The 22332-nt window shown below is 44.5% G+C and overlaps 1 protein-coding gene and 1 long non-coding RNA gene across 2 annotated transcripts in view; one reads left to right on the top strand and one right to left on the bottom strand.

Annotated features, from left to right (window-relative positions):
• Iars2 (isoleucyl-tRNA synthetase 2, mitochondrial) overlaps positions 1-22332 on the top strand; it is a 41891-nt gene that overhangs the window by 10803 nt on the left and 8756 nt on the right. Inside the window, exons 12-18 of the mRNA XM_034513108.2 lie at positions 851-1011; positions 14295-14397; positions 14870-14963; positions 18076-18184; positions 19212-19314; positions 20033-20158; positions 20873-21004. Of these exons, the coding sequence (XP_034368999.1) occupies positions 851-1011; positions 14295-14397; positions 14870-14963; positions 18076-18184; positions 19212-19314; positions 20033-20158; positions 20873-21004 (828 nt within the window). The remainder of the gene's footprint in view (positions 1-850; positions 1012-14294; positions 14398-14869; positions 14964-18075; positions 18185-19211; positions 19315-20032; positions 20159-20872; positions 21005-22332) is intronic.
• LOC143443730 (uncharacterized) lies at positions 3377-4633 on the bottom strand. The gene is made up of 3 exons (XR_013112949.1): positions 4519-4633; positions 3872-3966; positions 3377-3451 (listed from the first exon to the last, which is right to left on the bottom strand). It is a non-coding gene; the product is annotated as an uncharacterized LOC143443730 (long non-coding RNA).

Raw genomic sequence — 22332 nt, 5'->3', positions numbered from 1 at the left:
ATGTGCATGCTTATTTATATATGTGCATGCTTATATATGTGTATAACCCTAGCTGCAGGGGTCCTGATGCCTCCTTCTGTCCTTTCCAGGCACATACACAGAAATCATTTTTTAAAACATGTCATGAATTAACTAATTTTATAGTTGGTGTTGCAACTATAAAACATTTAGCATGTTTTCAAGCTCCTTTGTTTAATTTGCTTGACTATATATTTTTACATGCATCAATGGATATTTTGAAAATAGCTTTATTCTATTGAGTAAAAGAGTCCAAACATATTTATTAGCCAGACTGAGTACACAGATGCTTTGCTTATAACTTGCATCTGAAGTAGTAATATAATTAGCCTGCTTATTCACTGGCTTGATAATTAGGGTCCTTGTCAGAGCTCTGTGCAGAAGTTTGTGTTTCTACACATGTAAAGTGGGTGTTTGACATGTAGTATTGTTTTTTTTTTTTTTTATTCCAATACAAGATACATCTTGTTTTTGCTTATTTGCATGATTTTTTTGGGGGGGGGATAAGCCCTCATTATGTACCTCTTACTGGCAGGAACTCACTTTGTAGGGCAGGCTAGCCTCAAAATCATGGCAGGCTCCTCTCTTAGCCTCCCTAGCTAGCCTAACTAGTGTGTCAGTGCATATGCCCATCTATGTACTCTCGACAGAGCTGAGATCTGCTTCTGTTTGACCACATGTGGAAGTCTTTGCTTCTTGGTTGTTTGCCCGTGGTGGGAGGGGGAGAGTTGTGAGTGGTGCACACACTCAGAATGGAGGACAGGAATGGTCAGCACAGCTCTTACGATGTGTTCTGCATCTCCCATTTGACCTGTTGATGAATGAATTGCAGGAGGCGTTAAAGACAGTTAAGTTCCTTCCCGGAGCAGCACTGAATAGCATGACTGACATGCTGGATAGGCGGCCGTACTGGTGTATATCAAGGCAGAGAGTCTGGGGTGTTCCAATTCCTGTGTTTCATCATAAGACAAAAGATGAATATTTGATCAACAGGTAATTCTTTTCTGATTTTTATTGTTTAAAATGAGTTATGTTTTCCTTGGAAGAATGGTGTTTACCATGAAGAATCCCTTGTTTCTGTCCATTTGCTCCCTGGCTTTGAGATGGCCTTGTCCTCAGAGCCCGGGTCTAAGTAGTTTTCCTTCTTCAGCGGGATGACCTGTGTGTGCTGCTGTCCTCATCACTATAGCACTGGCTGTTCTGGTACAGTCTCACATTCACAGCAGTCCTCCTGCCTCAGCCTCCCTAAGTGCTCTCCTGGAAAGTCATACTGTTGCTGGGCTGGGTGATCCAGTAGTGAGCAAGACTGAGACAAAAGCGTGAATTTACGGCTAAGTTAACAGTGTGAGAGAATGAGGCATTCAGAAGGCTGATGTGCCCTCAACCCATGAGGATCTGATGATGCTGTTGGAGTTTTCAGTTTCTAGGCTGTTGCTGTTGGTTTTGTTGTTTGCGCTCGTTTGTGCTCGCTCTCTCTCTCTCTCTCTCTCTCTCTCTCTCTCTCCCTCTCTCTCCCTCTCTCTCCCTCTCTTTCTCTCTCTCTCTCTCCTCCTCTCTTTCTCTCTCCCTCTCTTTCTCTCTCCCTCTCTTTCTCTCTCTCTCTTGTGCATGCACTGGGATTAAAGCCTGTGATACCACACCCAGCTCCTAGCTGCTGTTTTGATAGAGGTAGACAGGGGACTGCTAATCATTTCTGTTAGAATTTATTCTTGGGGCTGGAGAGATGGCTCAGTGGTTAAGAGCACTGACTGCTCTTCCAGAGGTCCTGAGTTCAATTCCCAGCAACCACATGGTGGCTCACAACCATCTGCAATTAGATCTGACGCCCTCTTCTGGCTTGCCTGAAGACAACTACAGTGTACTCATATATGTAAAATAAATAAATAAAATCTTTAAAAAAAAAAAAAAAAAAAAAGAAAAGAATTTATTCTTGGTTTGCATTTCCTAAGATTGCTTTGGCTTAATTTATTTCGGTTAATGAGATTTTACTAAATTATGCTATAGTATCAGGGACATTGGCTGAGTGTTGGTTTTGTTAGTTGAGGATCTAGTAATCAGTTTTGAGGGGCAGAGGCAATAAGTGATGGGTTGATTGTTGTTTGAGAGACGGCAGGCCCAGGCTGGGCAGCCCTTCCTTGGGATTCCTTGGCATTGTTGAGATGGTTGGTTTTCACTGTTGCCGTGATTGTGTGCCCTTAATAGTATCTTACTGAGTGTATGGATTTTAAAAGTTTTAAAAAGTGTTGATTTAGGTTGTTTTTTTAAAAAGTCATGTATGAATCACATAAGGGATATGTTTGTTGTTATTTTTAATAACTTTGTGCTGGGAATTATATCAAGGCCCTATTCCTGACCACCGACCTGTATTCCAAGCCCCGGCTGAGGGCAGGGAAGAGTGCTCTGCAGGAGTCAGGGTAGCAGTGCGTGCATACAGGGCACGCGCGTGCATGGGGACCACACGACCGCACGGCTGTGAGAGGGTCAGAAAGGCAGTCACTAAAAACTGGCTGGGACAGGCTGAAGGAATCTTAAGTACCGTAAAATCTTAAGGATTTTAAGAAGTCTTTTTCAGGATAAGCATGTATAGGCTCGATTTGTAAGACTATTTGAGTATTGTTATAGTTTAGAGTTGACTCTGCCCCAGTATTGTCACTGTGTGGTTCTTATAGAACTCAAGAGTTTGGTCAGTTATATTCTACTACTATCTTTGAGAATATATCTGTTGAGAATGAAGTGATTATAGTTGTGATAAATTCGCACAAGTAAACTCAAAAGCCAGTTGTTTCTCAGTCCTCAGTTATCAGAATGCAAGACTTTGAGGGCATTGCCTTGAAGTGAGTAAGGGAGGATGAGTCTATGTTATTAACATTCAAAAGTAAAACAAATTTGGCTTTTATTTGTTTTGTGTGCAGGACATTTATTGAACCTAGGCCCTCCCAGATGTTAATACACACGGTATCACTGAGCTGCACCCCAGACTTTAGCAACTCACATTCTACCACTGGAACATACCCCAAATTTTCAACAGCACACACTCTACCACTGAGCTACACTCCCAGACAGCAGACTGGTGGAACTGGCAATTATTTTCAAAGTAAAAATGTACACAGATTGAGCAGAAGGTGAGTTAGATGAGACAGATGTCAGCATTGTCAGACAAACAGACACACGTGTGTCCAGCATTGTCTCATTTTATTTCGTCAGCACGTTTTCCTGCTGTGCTGCAGACTCCCCCATGATCTGCTGCACAGCACTCAAAGGGTGTTAGTCGATGTCTGGTTTTTCAATAGCAGTGACGTACAGAATATTGGCCTATAGAATGACAGACAGACGCAGCCACACGGTCTGTCAAATCATAGGTCATTTTCCTGTACACCGTTCATGATGAGAGCTCCATAGTCTTCCATGGTTGGGTCTTTCTGGTGACGTAGCACTTGAATTTTAGAACATTTATATTTTTAATTATTTGCTAGGAAACAGAATGAAGGTCATCATTTTTCTTTCCGAATCAAATGATATCAAGTACCCACCCAGAAATGTCTGTCCTTCCTTTCCCGTGTTTGTGGCAGGTTGGAGGCCATCAAAAGTAACAGCAGCTCCACTGGAATCTGTGCACAGTCCACATGGAGTTGCTGTTACATCTGATGACTCCAGAAGTTTGCCGGTGACTCCTTTTGCTTTAAAACACTAGTCACTCAGTGTGTCTGCTTCTGAGGATTGAACCCGGAGTTTGGTGCTTCCCAGGCAAGTACTCTACAATTGACTCCGGAGCTAGCCCCAGCCCTCTGCCTCCTCCTGGTGTGTGAATAGGTGGTGGGACTGGTGGCAGTTTGGGTCAAGATCTAGCCTGTACCTTGCAGTCCTGCCTCAGCTTCTTGGGAGCTGGGACTCCAGGTGAGTGCCGTGCCTGGATCTTCTGCTTCCTGGATGAGAGTCTGTGAGTTGCCCCTAAACATATTTGTTTTCCGAAGAAAATCTTGCATTACTCATGTCCTAAATGAGTTTAAAGACTGACAGATTTAAACTATGGACTCAGACTCTGACATATTAATTTCATTTATAGCTTATGTTCGCTTCTTTTCCTTAAGAACTTACAATGTTAATATCATTGGTCATTTCCTGAATCTGTAGTATAATCCTTGTATAATTTAGGTGACAATCTAGTCCTGTTTAATAAAAACAGGTATTTTTAAACATAAAATGGATAAAATGGATGTCTTCTCACTAGAGAAGACAGGAAACTGTTGATGGTGTTTCTTTCCTTATTTTAGATGTATGTTGTCACCCAGCACTGTTGATTTAAGCGCTCAGGCAGCTTGGAGCCAGCTTCTGGAAACCTGTAGACTTTATGTTCACTCAGTAAAGAAAGCATCCTAAATCGTTACCTGCTGCCTTTACAGCCTTCTTACAGGACTGCGTGGAGAGCAGGCTCTTTCCTCTGAAGCTCCACTGTGTTCTTTGTCACATTTAGTGGACAGACAGGAACACTTAGCCTCTTACCTTGTTCTTTCTCCAGTCACTTCCAGCAGAGATCTTGTCCTGTGCCTTTTGCTTATAAAGACAGAACAGAGAGGGCCGAGAGGACAGCACAGGCTTCTCTTAGCTTGAAGTCTTGAGTGCCTTCTGCTTCCCAGCTAAATAGTGCGTGCTGCTGATAGCAGAGCCTGTCGATTGGCTGCTGTCAGAGTTTTCCCTGATGGAAACCGAAGCAGGAACACGGAATGAGTGATAGATAAGGCCTTTGAGTCGAGTACAAAGTTCTCTTATTGGTCTGACTTATTGCTCTATGAATTACAGCATTAAAATGGAAACAAGACTACAGAGTGATAAGTAGTTTCACCCTCTTTTATTAGCTGTAATTTATACTGGTCTTTAGGTCATAGGTCAACTGTGTGCTTAAGTATAGGATATTATTAATAAAATAAAGAGAATTCTGAAACTTGCAAGAACAAACCTTAAGAAATTCTTTTATAATATTTGAAAGCATGACCTCGGTTTTATTATAAAAAATTCCAGTTCTAAGTATTTATTGGAAGGAAAAGACTAATGAATTCTGTACAAAGATATGCATATAAAATGTCCAGTGTAGCTGTGTGTCAAGGAACTTAATGATGCACAAAAGAAGATAGGGCTAGGAATATAGCTCAGTAAAAAGCACTTGTATAGCCCGCATGAAGCCATAGGTTCAAAGCCCAGCATCATACACATACACACTGCTGGGGTTTAAATCGTGTACAGAAGAATGGTCACACAGACATTTAAAGCAATAGCTTTGCTCCTATTGGCTGCATAGGTCCCACACTGAAAATCCAGGGAGCAGAACATCCAGCATTTGGCTGTTTCAAGGTGGTTGCTTTTTGTTGTTTTGTTTTGGTGGGAAGTCAGTCCCCTATTACTGAGCTGTGTTCCTACCTCCAAGTTTTCCTGAGACACAGACTGTGGCAGCTCCACTGTCCACAATGTTGGTGACTTTCCAGTTTGTCTCCTGAGTGTGGGATTCTGTCCCACGCAGGAGGAATGGCCTCTCCCATTGTTGCAATGCTGTGCACCACACAGCATTGCAATGAATGCTCATTCGATGAGAAGCTTTTGTTAATCAACCTTTAAAAAGTAAACTTCAGTTTTAAAATTCAGTTAATCAGCTTTGTTTTTACTGACAAAGTTGCATACATGTGGTACATAAAACATGGCCTCTCACAACACAAGCATGTTGCATTAGGGTCGCTTGTTTGGTTTCTATAATTCTCTAACTCTAGAGCTGATTGGGTTTCTTCTTTAAAAAATATGAGTGTTTTGTCTGTCTAGAATCTCAGGACAGACCTGACTGCAGAGCAGGAGGCTTAGCAAGGAGCAGCCTGTGCTCTTCAGCAGTGGGTGGGAGGGCCTCTCTCAGCTGGTGCAGCTCCTTTGGGTGCACTAAAAACATTTCTGTTTCTTTCTTTCTTTCTTTCTTTCTTTCTTTCTTTCTTTCTTTCTTTCTTTTTTATTTTTGGAAAACATTTTTTTCTTTAGATTCCTAAGAACAAAATTGAGCTATTTTTTGGTGTTATATGTAGAGTTTAATTTGCCAATCTTTTGGAAACAAGTATGTCATATATGTGTGTGTGTGTGTGTGTGTGTGTGTGTGTGTGTGTATGTATTTATGTATGTATGTATGTATGTATGTATGTATGTATGTATATGTATGTATACATGCATGCCATTGCAGTCCTAGGCTATGTTCATGCCATGCCAGTGTTCTCCTGCTGATCTCCATACACACATTCCTGGTCAGGCTTTGTAGCGCATGTTGACTTTGCACTACGTCTTCCTGCTGCCTCCTGAGTTGATGAGGTGACAGATGCACACCCTGCTTGAAGCAGGCTTTGTTGTTTGTTGGTCTTGTTTTTGGAGACAGGGCTTCCCCTTCTTTGGCTGACCTGGAACTTACTCTGTAGACCAGGCTGGCCTTGAAGGTGTGTACTTCCATCCCCCACCCCATCCCCACCCTGGGTTTGTTTTGTTTTTAGATTTATTTATTTATGTGTATGAGTACACTGTAGCTGACTTCAGACACACCAGAAGAGGGCATCGGATCCCACTACAGATGATTGTGAGCCATCATGTTGTTGCTGGGAATTGAACTTAGGACTTCTGGAAGAGCAGTCAGTGCTCTTAACTGCTGAGCCATCTCTCCAGCCCTGGAAGCTGGGTTTTTAAGAATTACTGCACATTGTTTTTCATTGGTTGAGATTACATTAGTAGTTCTGAGATTCATAAAGATATTACTAAAGTAAAAGAAAAATAAAACCAAACAGGCTGTCTTTCTCACTGACTGCCAGACCTTAGAAGTTTATAATAAGGATTTCATGATCTTAAAATGGACTGCTGTAGAATATAAGATAACTTAGCATTGGAGTGATGGAGGCAGGAGGAGGCAAGACAGACCTATTCTATATAGTGACATTGCAAAAAAGAAGCAGGGCACTGGAAAAAATAAAGCATGATTATATTTTGTCTGTTAAAACATTGTTATGTGTTTAAGTGATTATTAATATTTTTATAAGGAAATGTTGCAGTTAAAGAGAACTTTTTTCAAATGTCTAAGGTGTTTAAACTCAGGGTTTTATATAGTTGACTTAATAACATATAGATATTTAAAACCAAACATCTTTCTTTGATTTATAGACTTAGCAAGGTACTTTTATGTAGCTAAATAAACACCTAAGTTATATTTCTAAAGTATTGTTGAGTTATCTGATATTTATTTAAAGATAAGGAAAACAATTCATTGAAGTTGAATTTGTTATTATGGGATGGGTGTGGAGGAATATATCATGTAAGGCTTCTCACTTTTCTTTAGTTATTAAGACTTAAAAAATAAAAGATGTTCATAATCTTATTTTTATACCTTTTCTAAAATACCATATTTTCCTCTTGCTGTTAGCCAGTATGCCAGATAGAGTTCGTTCTTTGAACTCTGTGCTTACTCTGTCAACACACTAATCTCCTGAGACGCCCTCTTCCCTGCCTCCAGCCTTGGTTCACAGCCTGTCCTCTGCCTGTGCTTAGCAGCTTCAGAGAAGAGGGTGTAAGTTCACCCTGGGTGTATGTGATAGAGGAGGCACACAGCTCCCACCTGAGAGGATGACATACCTCTCAGGCCTGGTTCCAGACTTGTCATTTAGACTCAAGGTTTCAGAACTCTCGAGACACAGAGCAGCCAGCCCAGAACTTCTGAGTGTACTGTGCTGTTCATTTATTGATAATACTAATATGAAATGTAAACAACCTACTTTCACTTCTGTGTTATTTGTACCTGTTTATTCCAAACACATTTAAGACTTTTCAGTGCTCGCCTAAATTTGGCAATCTCATGGTAACATAAAAGGAGATGCCACTCATCTCCCGGCGTTCCCTTTGTTAAGGGAAAAGTGTGTCACTGGTGTGAACAGCCTATCTGCTGTCTGTAATGTCTATATTTGAATGTACTTTACTGCATTTCTGGTTTTGTTCTTTGGGACATTAGGTTTCTTCAGATTTTCCCATTACTGCATGTTCATATTTTCTTAACTGATAAAGTGTTCTGTGCACAATATATAAAAACTAATGTATAACCAGGAGTTATTGTCTTACAGCTAGTTCCCTGTTGCGTAAAGTTTTTATGGTCACCCAGGGAAAGCTTATCTTCACTGTTAAAGTCCATCTAAAGTCAATGTCCTAGCAAGTGGGACTTGTGCCAATTTGATATTTTTATATTCATGTTATATGTAAATTCTTGAACATTTTGGAAGCATTGTATGTTCAGTCAATTTTTTTTCAGTCAATCTTTTAGAAAGTATCACTTTAATATATTTTTTTGAGCTAGCCTGAATATGTAGACCAGTCTGTCCTTGAATTCACAGAAATCTATCTCCATTTGCGTTCTCAGTCCTGGAATTACGGGGGTGTGCCGTTATGCCTTTGCTTCTCTCTCCAGTTTTAAGGTTTATTTTGCTTTATGTGTGTGCATGTATACATGTGTGTCCTAGGCATACCTAATGCCCACAGAAGAGGACATTGCATCTCCTAGAGCTGGAATTTGGTTGTGAACTAACTGCCTTGTACTCAGAACTGAGCCTGGCTCCCCTGCAAAAGCCGCAAGCGCTCGTAATCACTGAACCATCTCTCAAGTCTCAGATTTCAGGTCATAGAGCGTGCTAATTTATATTACCTACTTGATTTGCATCCCTTTGCAGTTTTTACAAACAGCTTTGATCCATGACATACCAGAGCTGGACAATTGGAATATTTGGTTGTGCACAGCATGGTTAGTATCTGCTGGTACAGACCTGGAACTTGGATTTTCCCTGTTCTGTCCATTCCCAGTAACTCTGGTGGCTCTGCAGTCACTTGCACTGGTGATGGAGTGTAGAGAGGTGGCCGTTTCAAAGACAGGGTTTACTGTGTGTTTTAATCTTTAACTGATACTCTGGAAGCTGAAGAGCTAGTTCACTAAGAGTGCTTGATGCTCTTTCAAAGGATTAGATTTGATTCACAGCTCCTGTATCAGGCAGCTCTCAGTTGCTTGCAGCTCCAGCTCCAGGGTTCCCAGTGGCAGCCAGCCTCCAAGACTATCCACACAAATGTGGTGGACAAACATACACAAACACAGGAATATATAAGTAAAAATAAATTCTGAATCCTAATGTGTATGACTTAATAACCAATACAGAACATTCAAATTTATCTCAAAGACTCAGTCTGAATTCTTTTGGTTTTTAGAGACATGGTTTCTCTATGTAACCCTGGATGTCCTGGAATTCACTATGTAGACCAGGTTGGGCTGGAACTCACAGAGATCCACCTGCCTCTGCCTCCCAAGGGTTAGATTAACCAGCGCCTAGTCTGAATTCTCATGTACATATTAATTATATGTTAAAATGGCAAGTGCTACTGAGGGCACTGCATTTACTAGGTCAGTATTTGTCAAGTCTCTTGGTGATGTGCTGCTGCTTGTGTTTTACAAATGAGAACCCAGAAATGCAGAGAGGCCCAGGGCCTTGCCTGGGTTACTTGGTGAGTCAGTAACTAAATTATCACCTGTTTCACCCAAAGTTGTGGGGTCTGTGCTGCTGCCTGTTGTGTGTGCTAAACAAAAAACAACTCTAGGAGGCCTTGGTATCAGCAGGAAAATGAGTGTTAAAGACTGGACAGCACTGGACAGGAGGATAGTGAGCTCTAGGCCACCCTTGGCTACACAGCTGGACAGTCTTAAAAAGACAAGGGCTAGGTTGTAGCTCAGTGCTAGCAGTGTATAGAGCATGCATGGACCCTGAGTTTGAGCACTAGTACTACCAAGCAGTAAATACCTTGTTCCATTAGGGGAGCCTGGGATCATGCTTCAGACACTGGAGCTGCTCATTGTGTTTGAGCAGAACTTTGGGTTGTTTCTCAAGTCTTAGTCATGTGAGAGGGTCAGGTGTGAGCCTCCCTGTGGGGAATCTCGCGGGCTGGGGGAAGGGAGTCCGGCGACACAGTCTCAGGGCGGTCCAGCATCAGGGCTTCCCACGCCGCCAGCGGAGGATCCCACATTCACGCAGCTGTCGGTGGGCGGGCCGGCGGCTGCATAGGCAAGGTTCCAGGGTTCCAAAAGCTGGGAATCAGGCGGAGAGACCATGGACACGTGGAGTCCGGTTTTCCAAAGCTTTTATTGTTCATGACATGGTGAATGGGCGCAACTGGTACTCTCTACCCCCCCCCCCCAAAAGCCAGGGGGGACCAGTCTTATAGGGAAGGGAGAAAGGGGAGGGAATAACTTAATTAGCTACGCCCCTGGCCTTTTGATAATTTATTAATATTTAAATCTCTGGAGGTAGAGACTTGTTAATCACGCCCTCTACCTGTGCCCTACGTGACTGAAGGTAACAGGTTAAATGGAGTTACCTCTTCCAAGGCCCAACATCCCACCCTCTTTTCTTTCATAAAAGGAGGGGCAACTCTGTGTTAATGAGAGATGTGGACCACGTGGAAGTAGTCTGGAGTCCCAGAGCCCGGGGAGATAATATGCCGTCCCTGACAGGCAATGTCCTGTTGGGTCTCCTGGCTATCTCAAACCCAGCGCTCTATCAAGGGGGCCTAGGAACAGGGCTAAACATCCTACCGTCCCTAAAAGGGTCTCCGGGGTTTAAAGCCCGTTCAGCCAGGCTATGTCCAAACCATGTCTTCACGGCCCAACATCTCACTGTTTTTAGTGAAAATTTTGGATGAGGTGGTCAAAATAAAACACTATGTAGGCCAGAGGGTGTAGTATAACTAAGTCAAGGGTAATGGGAATTGAGGGTAGGGTTTGGAAGGCAGGGAATCATTGAAACAATTAAATACAGATTGTACAGTTTGAGGGTAATGACATCTGATTAATCTAAATAGACATTATGTTTTCCTCACTAACATGTAACTTTAGCTATGTGACTTTGGCAAAAGAGTTCATTTGTAGCTGGAAGGTCTGGATCTGTCTTCTGTAGTGAGCATCTCTGGGTTCTGGCGTGCATCTCTGGAGCCTGGTGTGGGTCTCTGGATCTCAGCATGTTCTGGGGTCTTCAGTCAGATGAGATGACTGGAAGAAGGCAGCTTGGCAGGTTCCAGGAGGTGGCGCTGTCACTGGATCTCAGCGTGTCTCTGGAGTCTGCAGTCAGATGAGGTGGCTGGGAGGAAGCAGCTTGGCATCTCAGGCAGGTTCCAGAGGATGGCGTGGACTCTGTTGGATCTGTGGGTATACCTGTAGGATAATCACAGCAGGGAAGCAGCATCTCCGGCAGGGAGATGTCTGTAGGCTGGATATGGAGCATTAAATTGCTTGGGAACAAGCACCTTATGGCCTGTCGTTAAGATCCTGGAAAAGCAAAGGTGTTTGAGGAAAGTTTAGTCTTGGAATGTATCTTTGAGTCTGTTTTTGGATGGCTGAGGGAGAAAAACAATGTTAATTTTGTATCTGGGATTGGCAGCAACAGTTTGCCTGTAAAAGAAATTAGTTGTTAATTAAGACTTAAGAAATGGTGATCAGCACGTTCACTTAAACTGTGGAAGGAAATTAGATGGCTTTTAAACCTTGAAGAAATTATAAAGGTTGAAAAAAAATAATGTTGGACATATATCACGAATATTAGAGAGAAAAGGCAGCATTAAAATAGAAAAAATAACAAAATTTTGGTTGAAAAAACACAAGCATTGTTGTTCTAGGTGTTCCTGTTAGGAAGAAAAGGAAATGTTTAAAAATTTTGGTTGAAAAACAGGAACGTTTGTTGCAGGTCCTCCTGTTGGGGAGGAGCAGTAATGGCGGGTTTAGAAGCAGTGGGGGGAGGAGCCTAGCTCTGCCATGTGGCGTCTGGGTGCTCTGGCAGAGAGGTTCTGCATTCCCGCTTTTCTTTTTCTTAGCTGGTAAATTTTAAATGTAGATAAAAGTAAAGGCCAACTTTGAAGAAAAGTTTAAGGCAAGCAAGAAGTAAGGAGGAGGGCTAAGAGTCAGAAAGAGTGAGAGTCTGTGTCTATGGGAAAGACACGTGGAAGCTGGATTGGAGTCAGGCAGCTTTGAGAGAAACTGGCAGGCAGCAGTGGGGCAAGGGGTGCAGGCAGGATTTTAGATCCGCTGCTTCAGGCAAGCTGGCTGAGCTAAGTAGCTTTAGTCAGCTGCAAATGACTGAGGGTGAGGGGAAGCATAGGCTGGCTAAGGAACACTGGGCTGGGTAGCAAGCAGGGTTCCGCCCTGTTGCTTCAGGCAAGCAGGCTAAGCCAAATAGCTGTAGCCTGTCGCATATGACGGGGGAGTAGGGAAAGAAGCTACCTGGCAGGGCACTAGGGGCTAGAGTTTGGAGCTGGAGAGAGAGAGAGAGAGAGAGAGAGAGAGAGAGAGAGAGAGAGAGAGAGAGAGAGAGAGAACGGTCTCAGCCACGAGAAGGAGTCTCTCAGCCAAGGGAGTCTTAGAAAGAGGGTTACAGTAGGTGCTGTGGCTTGAAAGACAGCTATTAGCTGTGAAGGAACCCCCTCTGTGGAGCTGGGGGGATGGGAAGAGTGGGGGGCTAAGAAGCCGCCGCCATCTTGTCCTTGAGCTGGAGAACATGTGGGGAGAGAGACCTAGTTCTTTTGTATTAGGCAGGGGTTAGACTATAGCTAAGAATCAGAGAAAGAAAGAGGGGGTAGGGTGGACAGAGAGACATGTTACTCATGGTTTTTGCAGACACCAGGGGGGGGCGCTTGTGGAGCTGGCTCTGCGCACGCACGTTGTCCACCACCTGTGGGAAACAATGTAGGCCCGTGCATGGGTGCAGAGTGTGGATCTCTGTCGCTGGTCTGCACCGTCCTTTGTCAGAGATAGGGCTATTGTAGAGGAGCAGGGGCTAAGCAGGGCACTCACAGTGCGCAAGGCAGACTCTGCGGTAGGAGTCTCTCTGTGGGAAATCTCCGTTTTGGGTGATGGGTGGGCACGGCAAAACGGGAGAATGTGTGAGTCACATGGCAGCAGATCCATAGGCCGAGATTGGCCTCCATCTGTGGTCTTGGAACTCCGGCAGAATGGAGGCGGGGAGCGCGCGGGGCGCACTGAGAGAGGACCAAGAGACTTCACATCTCACAGGAAGTATACTTGCTTAGCAGATTTAGCCAGGATTTTTCTTGTAGACGCATGGGTGGTCGTGCCCCACGTTGGGCGCCATCTGTAGGGAATCTCGGGGGGGGAGGGGGGGGGAGTCCAGCGACACAGTCTCAGGGCGGTCCAGCATCAGGGCTTCCCACGCCGCCAGCGGAGGATCCCACATTCACGCAGCTGTCGGTGGGTGGGCCGGTGGCTGCATCGGCAAGGTTCCAGGGTTCCAAAAGCTGGGAATCAGGCTGAGAGACCATGGACACGTGGAGTCTGGTTTTCCAAAGCTTTTATTGTTCATGACATGGTGAATGGGCGCAACTGGTACGCACTTCCCCCCCCCCCCCAAAAGCCAGGGGGGACCAGTCTTATAGGGAAGGGAGAAAGGGGAGGGAATAACTTAATTAGCTACGCCCCTGGCCTTTTGATAATTCATTAATATTTAAATCTCTGGAGGTAGAGACTTGTTAATCACGCCCTCTACCTATGCCCTATGTGACTGAAGGTAACAGGTTAAATGGAGTTACCTCGTCCAAGGCCCAACACCTCCCTGTGGACCGAGAGAGAGAGAGAGAGAGAGAGAGAGAGAGAGAGAGAGAGAGAGAGAGAGAGAGAGAGAGAGTGTGTGTGTGTGTGTGTGTGTGTGTGTGTGTGTGTGTGTGTGTAGTATGAGCTGCCTCTTATGCCAGGGGATGGACTAAGACATGGGCAGAGACAGTGCCTCAAAAGTTTCTGAGAGGAAGGTGGAATGACAGCAGTTACAGGAATGCTTCCGCTGGAGTGGGGGTCGGCTTCTCTGTGAGAGAGGGAGGGAGGGTCAGGCTTCTCTGTGAGAGAGGGGGTGGCTCTTCTCAGTTGAGGGGGGGGTTGGTGTTGCATAGCTGGTGCTGAGGCAGTAAGGTACACTGAGAGCCAGGTAGAGCTGACAGGATGTGTCAGCTTGATTTGGCAAGAAATGAGGACAGAGTTTCTGGATAGGAACCATGTGGACCGACATTGGAGGTGTGGAGAGCCCTGTTTTCCTGTTTACGGACATATATGATCAAGACGATGTTATTTGTACTGAATTTGAAGGTATGGGAATTAGTCAAGTAAGCCATTTAAGATTCTGCTGAAGTTGGAGAAACAATAACTGACAAATGTTTGTTACAGTACAGTGCTGATCCTGCCTCTTTCCCAACAGCCAAACCACCGAGCATCTCATTAAACTGGTAGAGCAGCATGGCAGCGATGTGTGGTGGACCCTCCCCGCCGAGCAGCTTCTCCCGGCAGAGGTCGTAGCTCAGGTCAGTGTGAGCAACTCTTGGAGCAATTGAAGTGGAAGAATTAGAGGCAGATGCAGTTTGGAAGTGAACGTTTTTTCTTGCAGTCAAAACATAGTTTGTAACACAGCAGTGGAAGGCGGGGCATTTGTAACCTCACTGGGCCAGTGCTTTTCAGGCTGTCTTAGGTGACTGAGCAGATGGGACCACGAGAAGAGTCCCTCCTGTTGGCACAGCAGGGCTGTGTGGGTCTGACCCAGCGATCCCTGATAGTGTTCTGTCTGCATCTTACTGGAAGAGGAAAACGTGACTGTTGCTACACCAGTGGCCCATTCACTTCCCATGCTGCCGGGGGTTGTGTTCAGCTGTGAAGTATGTTGTAGTGTTTATTTTAAATATGGATTTCATGACTGTATTTCACTTTCTTTAAACTTGTGGAACATTTCCTATGTATGGTGTGGCTGCGGTAGGTCAACTGTCTTCTGCTTTCTCCTAGGCTGGTGGTCCGGATGCTTTGGAGTATGTGCCAGGGCAGGATATTTTGGACATCTGGTTTGACAGTGGAACTTCATGGTCTTGTGTTCTTCAAGGTAATTACTTTTTTTTCTTTTCATTTTGTTTGTTTGTTTGTTTGTTTGTTTTTCAAATCAGGGTCTCTGTATAACAGCCCCTACTATCCTGGAACTCATTTTGTAGACCAGGCTGCCTTTGAATTCAGAGAACTGCCTGCCTCCTGGGTGCTGGGTGCTGGGTGCTGGGTGCTGAGATTAAATGCATGTACCACCACACCCAGCTCAATTTCTTTTTTTTTAAGATACATTTTTATTGTTTTTCCATGTGTGTGTATGTCTGTATGTTGGTATGTGTGTGTTGAGTGTCAGTGCCCATGCAGGTGAGAAGGTACTGAATCCCCTGGAGCTGGAGTGAGAGGCAGTTCTTAGCCACCTGATATAGGTGCTGGGAACTGTGTTCTGGCCGTCTGGAAAAGCAGCAAGAGTTCTGACCATTGAGTCATGTAGCTAGCTGCTCTTTCAGGTAATCGCTAACATTAGATTATAAGCCAGTTACGTCTTGAGGGCTGGCAAGATGGCTTAGTGGGTAGAGGTGCTTGCCGCACAAGCCTGGTTACCTTAGCTTCATTTCCTGGAGCTCACACAGAAGCAGAAGGAAAGTGCTGTCTCTGGAGACTTGTCCTCTGAGGGACACGTACACAGCAACAGTAATAGTTCTGAAAATACAGAGCTATTAGCTTAGATCTTCGACCATAACCTTTGTGGGGATTATTGTTTTGTTATGAGGTCCACTTAGACCTCATAATACAACACAATCACCAGGACAATGCAGATAACAGACATTTATTGTAATCAAGCCATTACTTATCTATCAGGGTCCAGAACAAACTTGGGAGCTGAACTGCAGCCTTGAGCAGAGCATTTAAACTTGAAAACCACAGTCATCTGTGCCAAGTTACAGTTACGTGTTTTCACCAGTCAGGGTTTAGTCAGGGGCTTTCCTCATGTGGTTGGTCTACGTCACTTGGTACAGAATGTAGATGTACTATCCAGTCAGATCCCATTTGTTCTTTTGTGGTTGGGAGCATTCATTGTGTTTTGGGGAGCAAAAGATGAATATCAGAAGCTGGTCATCTCCCCTCGGCCCTGGGATCTAGAACTTAGTCCCCCTATGATTAAAATGGAGTCTGGAAACAAAATGACAGCACTTAGGACAATTTTCTTTTGCTTGTTCCTGACAGGTTGTTTTTTGTTTCTTTGGAACAGTCTGTGTCTTAGAGTTTCTGTTGTGAAGAAATGCCATGACCATGGCAACACTTAGAAAAGAAAGCATTTAACTGGGCTGGCTTACAGTTTCAGAGATGGTCCATTATCAGCATGCAGGCAGATGTGGTGTGGTGCTGGAGAAGTTGCTGAGAACTACATCCTAGTTATTGGCTGAGAGAGAATCTGTGCCTGGCATGTGCTTTTGAACCCTCAACGCCCCCCTCTCCCCCACCAGTTACACACTTTCTCCAATATGGCCACATGTCCTCATTCTTCTAATCCCATCAGAGCTTCTGGTGACTAAGCATTCAAATCTATGAGCCTGTGGAGGCTGTTTTTACTTAGACCACCACAGGCTGCTCCAGTTCAGTTCTAGAAAGGCCTGGGAGATCATTTAGTCCTGTGATTTCTCAACATACTGGTTTTTTTTTTTTTTTTTTTTTTTTTTTTTTGAAATTTTATTTAGAACTATACTACTTAAGATTAGAGTTAGAACCTTTAACCAGCTTGGTGGTCTATGCCTGTAATCCCAGCACATGGTAGGCTGAGGCAGGAGGATCATGACTTTGAGGATTGCCTGGGCTACATAGGACACCCTGCCTCTAAAATTCCACCAAAAAGGTCGTTTGTTTTTGTTTTTCCCCGCTTTGCCAGCAGTACCTTCTCTTTGGCCTGCTTGGCAGCCTTGAGCCATCCAGCTTGGAAGCCATGGACTTAATCTGACCCCATCATTCTGCACAAGAGGCCAAGCTAGAGCCAGGACAGTGGTCACGTGGTTAGTGGTGTTACAGTGCACTCCTGGCTCTCTGTTTTCCTGTGCCCATTCTTCTGCAAAGGTGCACCTTCTTAGCGCCAGCTCTGCAGACCTTTCTTACTTTCAGTCAGGTAAGCTTTTGACACATTGCTGAAGAGACAGGGAGAGCATGGCCAAGAGTCAGAAGGAGCAGGAGAGTTGGCTGCATAGGCACTGGATGCAGACGTTTGCAGAGGAGACGTCCTAGAGGATGCCAAGGAAAGAGGGAGACATGGAGTGAAGGAAAGAGTGAACTGAGATGAGAGAGGCTGGGGAGGAATCAGGAGCAAGCCATCAGACAGCCCCTCACATCCCCTCACATGCCAGCCGGGAACTCTGAAAGGGGAGCTGGGGCAGCAGCTTGTCTACAGCTGGCCATCTGTGGACTGGAGGGACTTCACAGGCTTCATGTGGAATAAGGGTGTGATCCGAGGCCTTACGTGGGGGTTGTGGCGGGAGGGTCCTAGCAGGTAAATGGATTCCTCATTTGACAGTTAGCTTAGACAGTTTGAAAGCCGAATGTGTATATTCATGTTTACAGACTAAGATGTACACTGGCTAAATGCTAATTTAAATCAACTTTTATAATTAGTTTTTTATGTTATTTTCTAATTCTGTTTCCTGGATACACTTGAAGCATTATTAAGGTTTAGGCACTTTGTTCTCGTACATTCGCACAGTGTAGGTGAGTAGCATTGCTTGTTGAAAAAAGCAGCAAGAAGCATTTTCTGCTAGCACACAGCGGACAGCGTCCTCAGTCTCAGGAGCGAGTGTGCTGTGCAGGAAGTGGTACCTCAGTGTAGGACAGATTCCTTCACTGCCACCCTTAGCAGTAAACCTACTGACTCACACTGTGGCTCCTGGGACACCAGGCACAGTTAAGGTGAGAGTCACACTGGGCCTTGGATAGATGAGTCTGCAGGAATTGTTACTCACACCTGCTTGTCACATGACTTCCGTGCCTACCTGTGCTAGCCTTCGGCATCATCAGATGTTTGTGATCACGTGAGTTTGACTGCAACAGAACATGGTCGCATTAGAACCCAGTCACATTGGTTACCCTAACACTATGGCGCACACGTAGTTTTATTTTCTGTTCTAATTAACTTCATTTGTGTTAATATATTTCAGGCACCCAACAGAGGGCAGACTTGTATCTGGAGGGGAAGGACCAGCTTGGGGGCTGGTTCCAGTCTTCTTTGCTGACAAGTGTGGCTACAAGGTCAAAAGCACCTTTCAGGTGAGTATTCATCAGCACCAAGTGAGCCCACTTTGATGATCCTCTGAGTACCCGCCATGTGTGCCACACGCGCTTGCGGACAGAGGTGCATATGCCAGAGCACCATTCTTCCTGTTTCTGGGAGGAGAGACCCACAGTATATCCAGAGGAAGAGGTGTGTTTTGTGGGTGCAGCAAGGCTGAGCGATACTGGGTTCACCTTTTATGTTAGGTACAATTTGTAAGAAGGTTGCATGGTCTTCTTCTGTATAGTTGTGGTGGCACATCCTGCAGATCCAAGCACTCTGGAGGCAGAAATAGGAGGGTCTTAGGATCAGGGTCAGCCTGGCCATGTGGGGACCCTGTCCCCAAAGGAACAACAAAAAGCAAATAAAATCAACACAGGACAAAGAAAAGGGGAGAGATACAGCCGTGTGTGGCACCTGTCACTTGGCAGATTGCACCTCCTGGAAGATGAGGTAGCGTTGAGTGGAGTTAGCTAACGGACTCTGTGGGGCAGCATCTTCAGCTGTGTGGCGATCCACCAGGAGTATAGGGGAGGACAGTGTGGGCAAGTGAGAGCAGGCAGCCTCAGCTTGTCCCCTTTTGTGGGGACCCACAGTGACTGAGGGACTGAAACCCTGCTGGGGTAGAGTATAGGCAGCTGCTATGGAAGATTGACACAGCATCCTAAGGCTTTGTCTGCTGCAGTCGTCTCCCACCTGAGATAGTTCACTGCCCATTCCTGTGTCACTTTGAAAAGCCAACCACAGTAGAAAGTGCTTTTTTCTCAAGTTGTCTTCTGGAAGTTAGTTTTAAGGAGGTGGTCTGCGCTGCTCATTATTTTGTTGGTTTTAGTAATCAGAGGGCAGCAAATGCTCTGATGTACAGGCCACAGAACAGCTGCTGTGCTGTGTTTAAGCCAAGGACTCCCTGACTCACACCCTGATACATGAATTCTGATAAACAAGAAGTGTGTTCACCCATTGTCTGTCAAGACATCACCAGTGATTAAAATGGCCTCTCACACTGGTCCTTATATTTCTTAGGACAGTGATGGTTCATGGATTTATGATCGGAGAAAAAGGAGAAAAGATGTCCAAGTCCCTTGGGAATGTCATTAATCCTGACACTATCATCAGTGGAGGAAAAGTAGGTGTCTGACTGAAACTCATTTTCATTTTGTTGTCAGGTTCTTAAATCGACAACTAAGTCTTTAGTGCTTACCTCAGTGAATAGACACAGGTTGACAAGATTAGGACTGTCTCTGACAGGATATGCCAGGGATGGTGGCACAGCTACTCAGGAGGTGGAGACATGAGGGCTTCTTGAGCCCAGGAATTGAGGGCCAAGGATAATGGATGGGTTACTATAATGTTCTAAACATAAACTTGTGTGTACATGTATGTGGAGGCCTCAAGGTATCAGGTTTTATTATGTGAAACCACAGATTTATAATTAAATGGAAACAGGAGAAAAAATGAGATTATAAATTCTGAGTGTATATTATTATATTCTTAGAAATACACACTTTAAATTCAGAATGGCATCAGCTCTGTGGTTACTGGCAGTTGGGGGCAGGTTGGAGGTACTTACATGAGAGGTCCATAGGGTGCATTTCCTTGCCCCTGTGACTTTCATATCTTACAGTCACCGGGACAAACCTGCCATCTGTCTCAGCCAGGTTTGTCTTGCTAGCCTTCCTGTTTTCAGATAGAGCCTACTTTGTACTGAGCTTTTTAGTACTGTGCTCTTACAGCTGCATTTACAGACTCCAGTTTCTGACGGGGAACTTTAGCTAAAACCTTTGTTCCTCTAATTGAAATAAATCAAAAGCTGTTCTGTTCACATGTTGTTTTTCAATGAAAAGGACCACAGCAAAGAGCCTCCCTATGGAGCTGATATCTTGCGCTGGTGGATAGCGGAATCCAACATCTTCACGGAGGTGACCATTGGCCCCTCTGTACTCTCTGCTGCCAGAGATGACATCAGCAAGGTCGGTCCTGCTCAGTGAAGTTTATGAGACATGCATGAAAATGAGCTACATGTGGCTGTCTTTAAATTCCCATGTTAGTTTGTTTAAAGTAGTAACACTAAGAAATGTACACATCAGCCAGATGGTAGTGCATACCTTTAATTTCGGAACTAGGGAGGAAAAAGTAGGCAGATCTCTGTGAGTTTGAGGCCAGCCTGGTCTACAAAGAGAGTTCCAGGATAGCCAGGGCTACACAAAGAAACTCTGTCTTTAAAAAACAAAACAAAACAAAAACAAGAACAAAAGAAATGTTCATGTTTTTATATTTGATTAATGTATAGATTAGACCATAAGCTGATGTAAGATTATACTCTATATATGCTTTCTGTGTACTCAGTGACTCTGCAAGCCAGATGCATTTGTTTTTCTTTTCATATGTGAATCAGATGAAATAGCATATAGCCATCTATGTATGAATAAACACATGCGCAAAACAGGCTAGGGAAGAGAGTTAATGAGAAACCCAGCCAGTGGTTGTTTCTATATAAAATTGGGTAATAGAATGAGAGTTTCTTTGTGCCTTTGTAGTCTTATTTAGGAATAATAGGATTTTAAAATCTTACTAAGAAAATAACAGAACTTAGAAAAAATTAATATGAAGTTATAAAGTAACTGGTGAAATGGAGAAGCTTGGTGACTTGTCTTTAACTGTGTGCTTTCTCTCTCTCTGAGCAGCTTAGAAACACACTCCGCTTTCTCCTGGGAAATTTGACCGGTTTTAACCCAGAGACGGATTCTGTTCCTGTGAAGAATATGTACGTCATAGACCAGTATATGCTGCACTTAATCCAGGATTTTGCAACAAAGGTCAGTGCACAGTAGCATGCGTTGGCAAACAGCAGCATCAGCACCTTTCCCATAGCTTCCAGTGGACAGACCTCGCTCACTAGAAATCATCCCTATTGTACCCCAGAAGGTACCACTACATTCCACACAGTTTGCGATGACCATGGCCTGAAGTGTTTTCATGTCTTTGGATTCTTGCTCTTTTTTTTCAACATTTAATTTGTGTGTGTGTGTGTGTGTATGTGTACATGCACATGTGCATATGTGCACACATCAGAATTCATATGTGGAAGTCAGAGGACTACTTACAGGACTTGGTTCTTTCCTTCCACTCTGTGAGTCCCAGAGATCTAACTTAGGTTGTCAGGCTTGCTAGCAGGCATGCCTACCTTCTGAGCCATTTCTTCACCCCTCCCCTGCCTCTAAGACTGCCTTCTGTTGAGAACTACAGGAACCAGCTTCTCCTCCCAGCAGGCGTCTCTCAAGATTCTTGTTCCTTCAACAAGGAGGAGAAGTGCACTGCTGTGGCAGGTGTGCCTTTAGAGTGTGGACAGCTCCTGAGTCCCTGCACTCTGTGTGCCGTGTGTGCTGAGGCTTCCCAGCTTCATGCCTCTTGGGTGCCTTGCGGGCATCTGAACCAGTCATACATTGCCTGGCCTTAGTGTCTGGAGCCTCCATGGCTCTGTAACTCTTGTGGTTTTTGTGCCTGGGAAACCAGCACCATGAAGAGGTGGCACACTGCCAAGTTCTACTGTCAATTCAAGGTGTCGTCTGCCCTCATCTGTCACAACTGTAGTTGCCTTCGTGGGTTTTGTTGGTAGAACTTAAGAAACATTTAGTTGACTTTGAGCAGAGAACCTTCCAGCAGGATTCTAAGTTTAGCTTTTGTCCTTTCAAATGGAATTGTACATTTATAAGCTGGAGCCTTCAGTGCCTGGGTAGTGATCTTGGGCACCTTTCTTACTGACCCCATGTTCCCTTAAATGGCTCTGCTCTAACAGTTCCAGCTGCTGCTCTCCGTATCATAGAGCTTGCTCAGGTGTCTCTCCTCACCATCTGCACATCTGTACACCTTTGCTCTCTGTCGTGGGGTGGCTGACAACAGCAAACAGTAACCATGCACAGCACAGCATGGATACAACACTGGCTTGAAGTTTCCTCTGGAAGACAGCTTACTTCATTACTTTTGAGTTTAGCTTCATTCAAATACCAGCATGGAGACTGAAAAGATGGGTCAGCAGTTAAGGGCACTGGCCGCTTTTCCAGAGAACCTGGATTGGTTGCCAACACCCACATGTTAGCTCATAACCATCTGTAATTCTATTTCCAGGGATCCCACTCCCTCTTCT

The sequence above is a fragment of the Arvicanthis niloticus genome, chromosome 10 (genome assembly GCF_011762505.2).
Source record: "Arvicanthis niloticus isolate mArvNil1 chromosome 10, mArvNil1.pat.X, whole genome shotgun sequence".
NCBI classification, from domain to species: Eukaryota; Metazoa; Chordata; class Mammalia; order Rodentia; family Muridae; genus Arvicanthis; species Arvicanthis niloticus.
The sequence above is the reverse complement of the archived record's forward strand: the minus strand, read 5'-3'. Positions and strand labels throughout refer to the sequence as shown.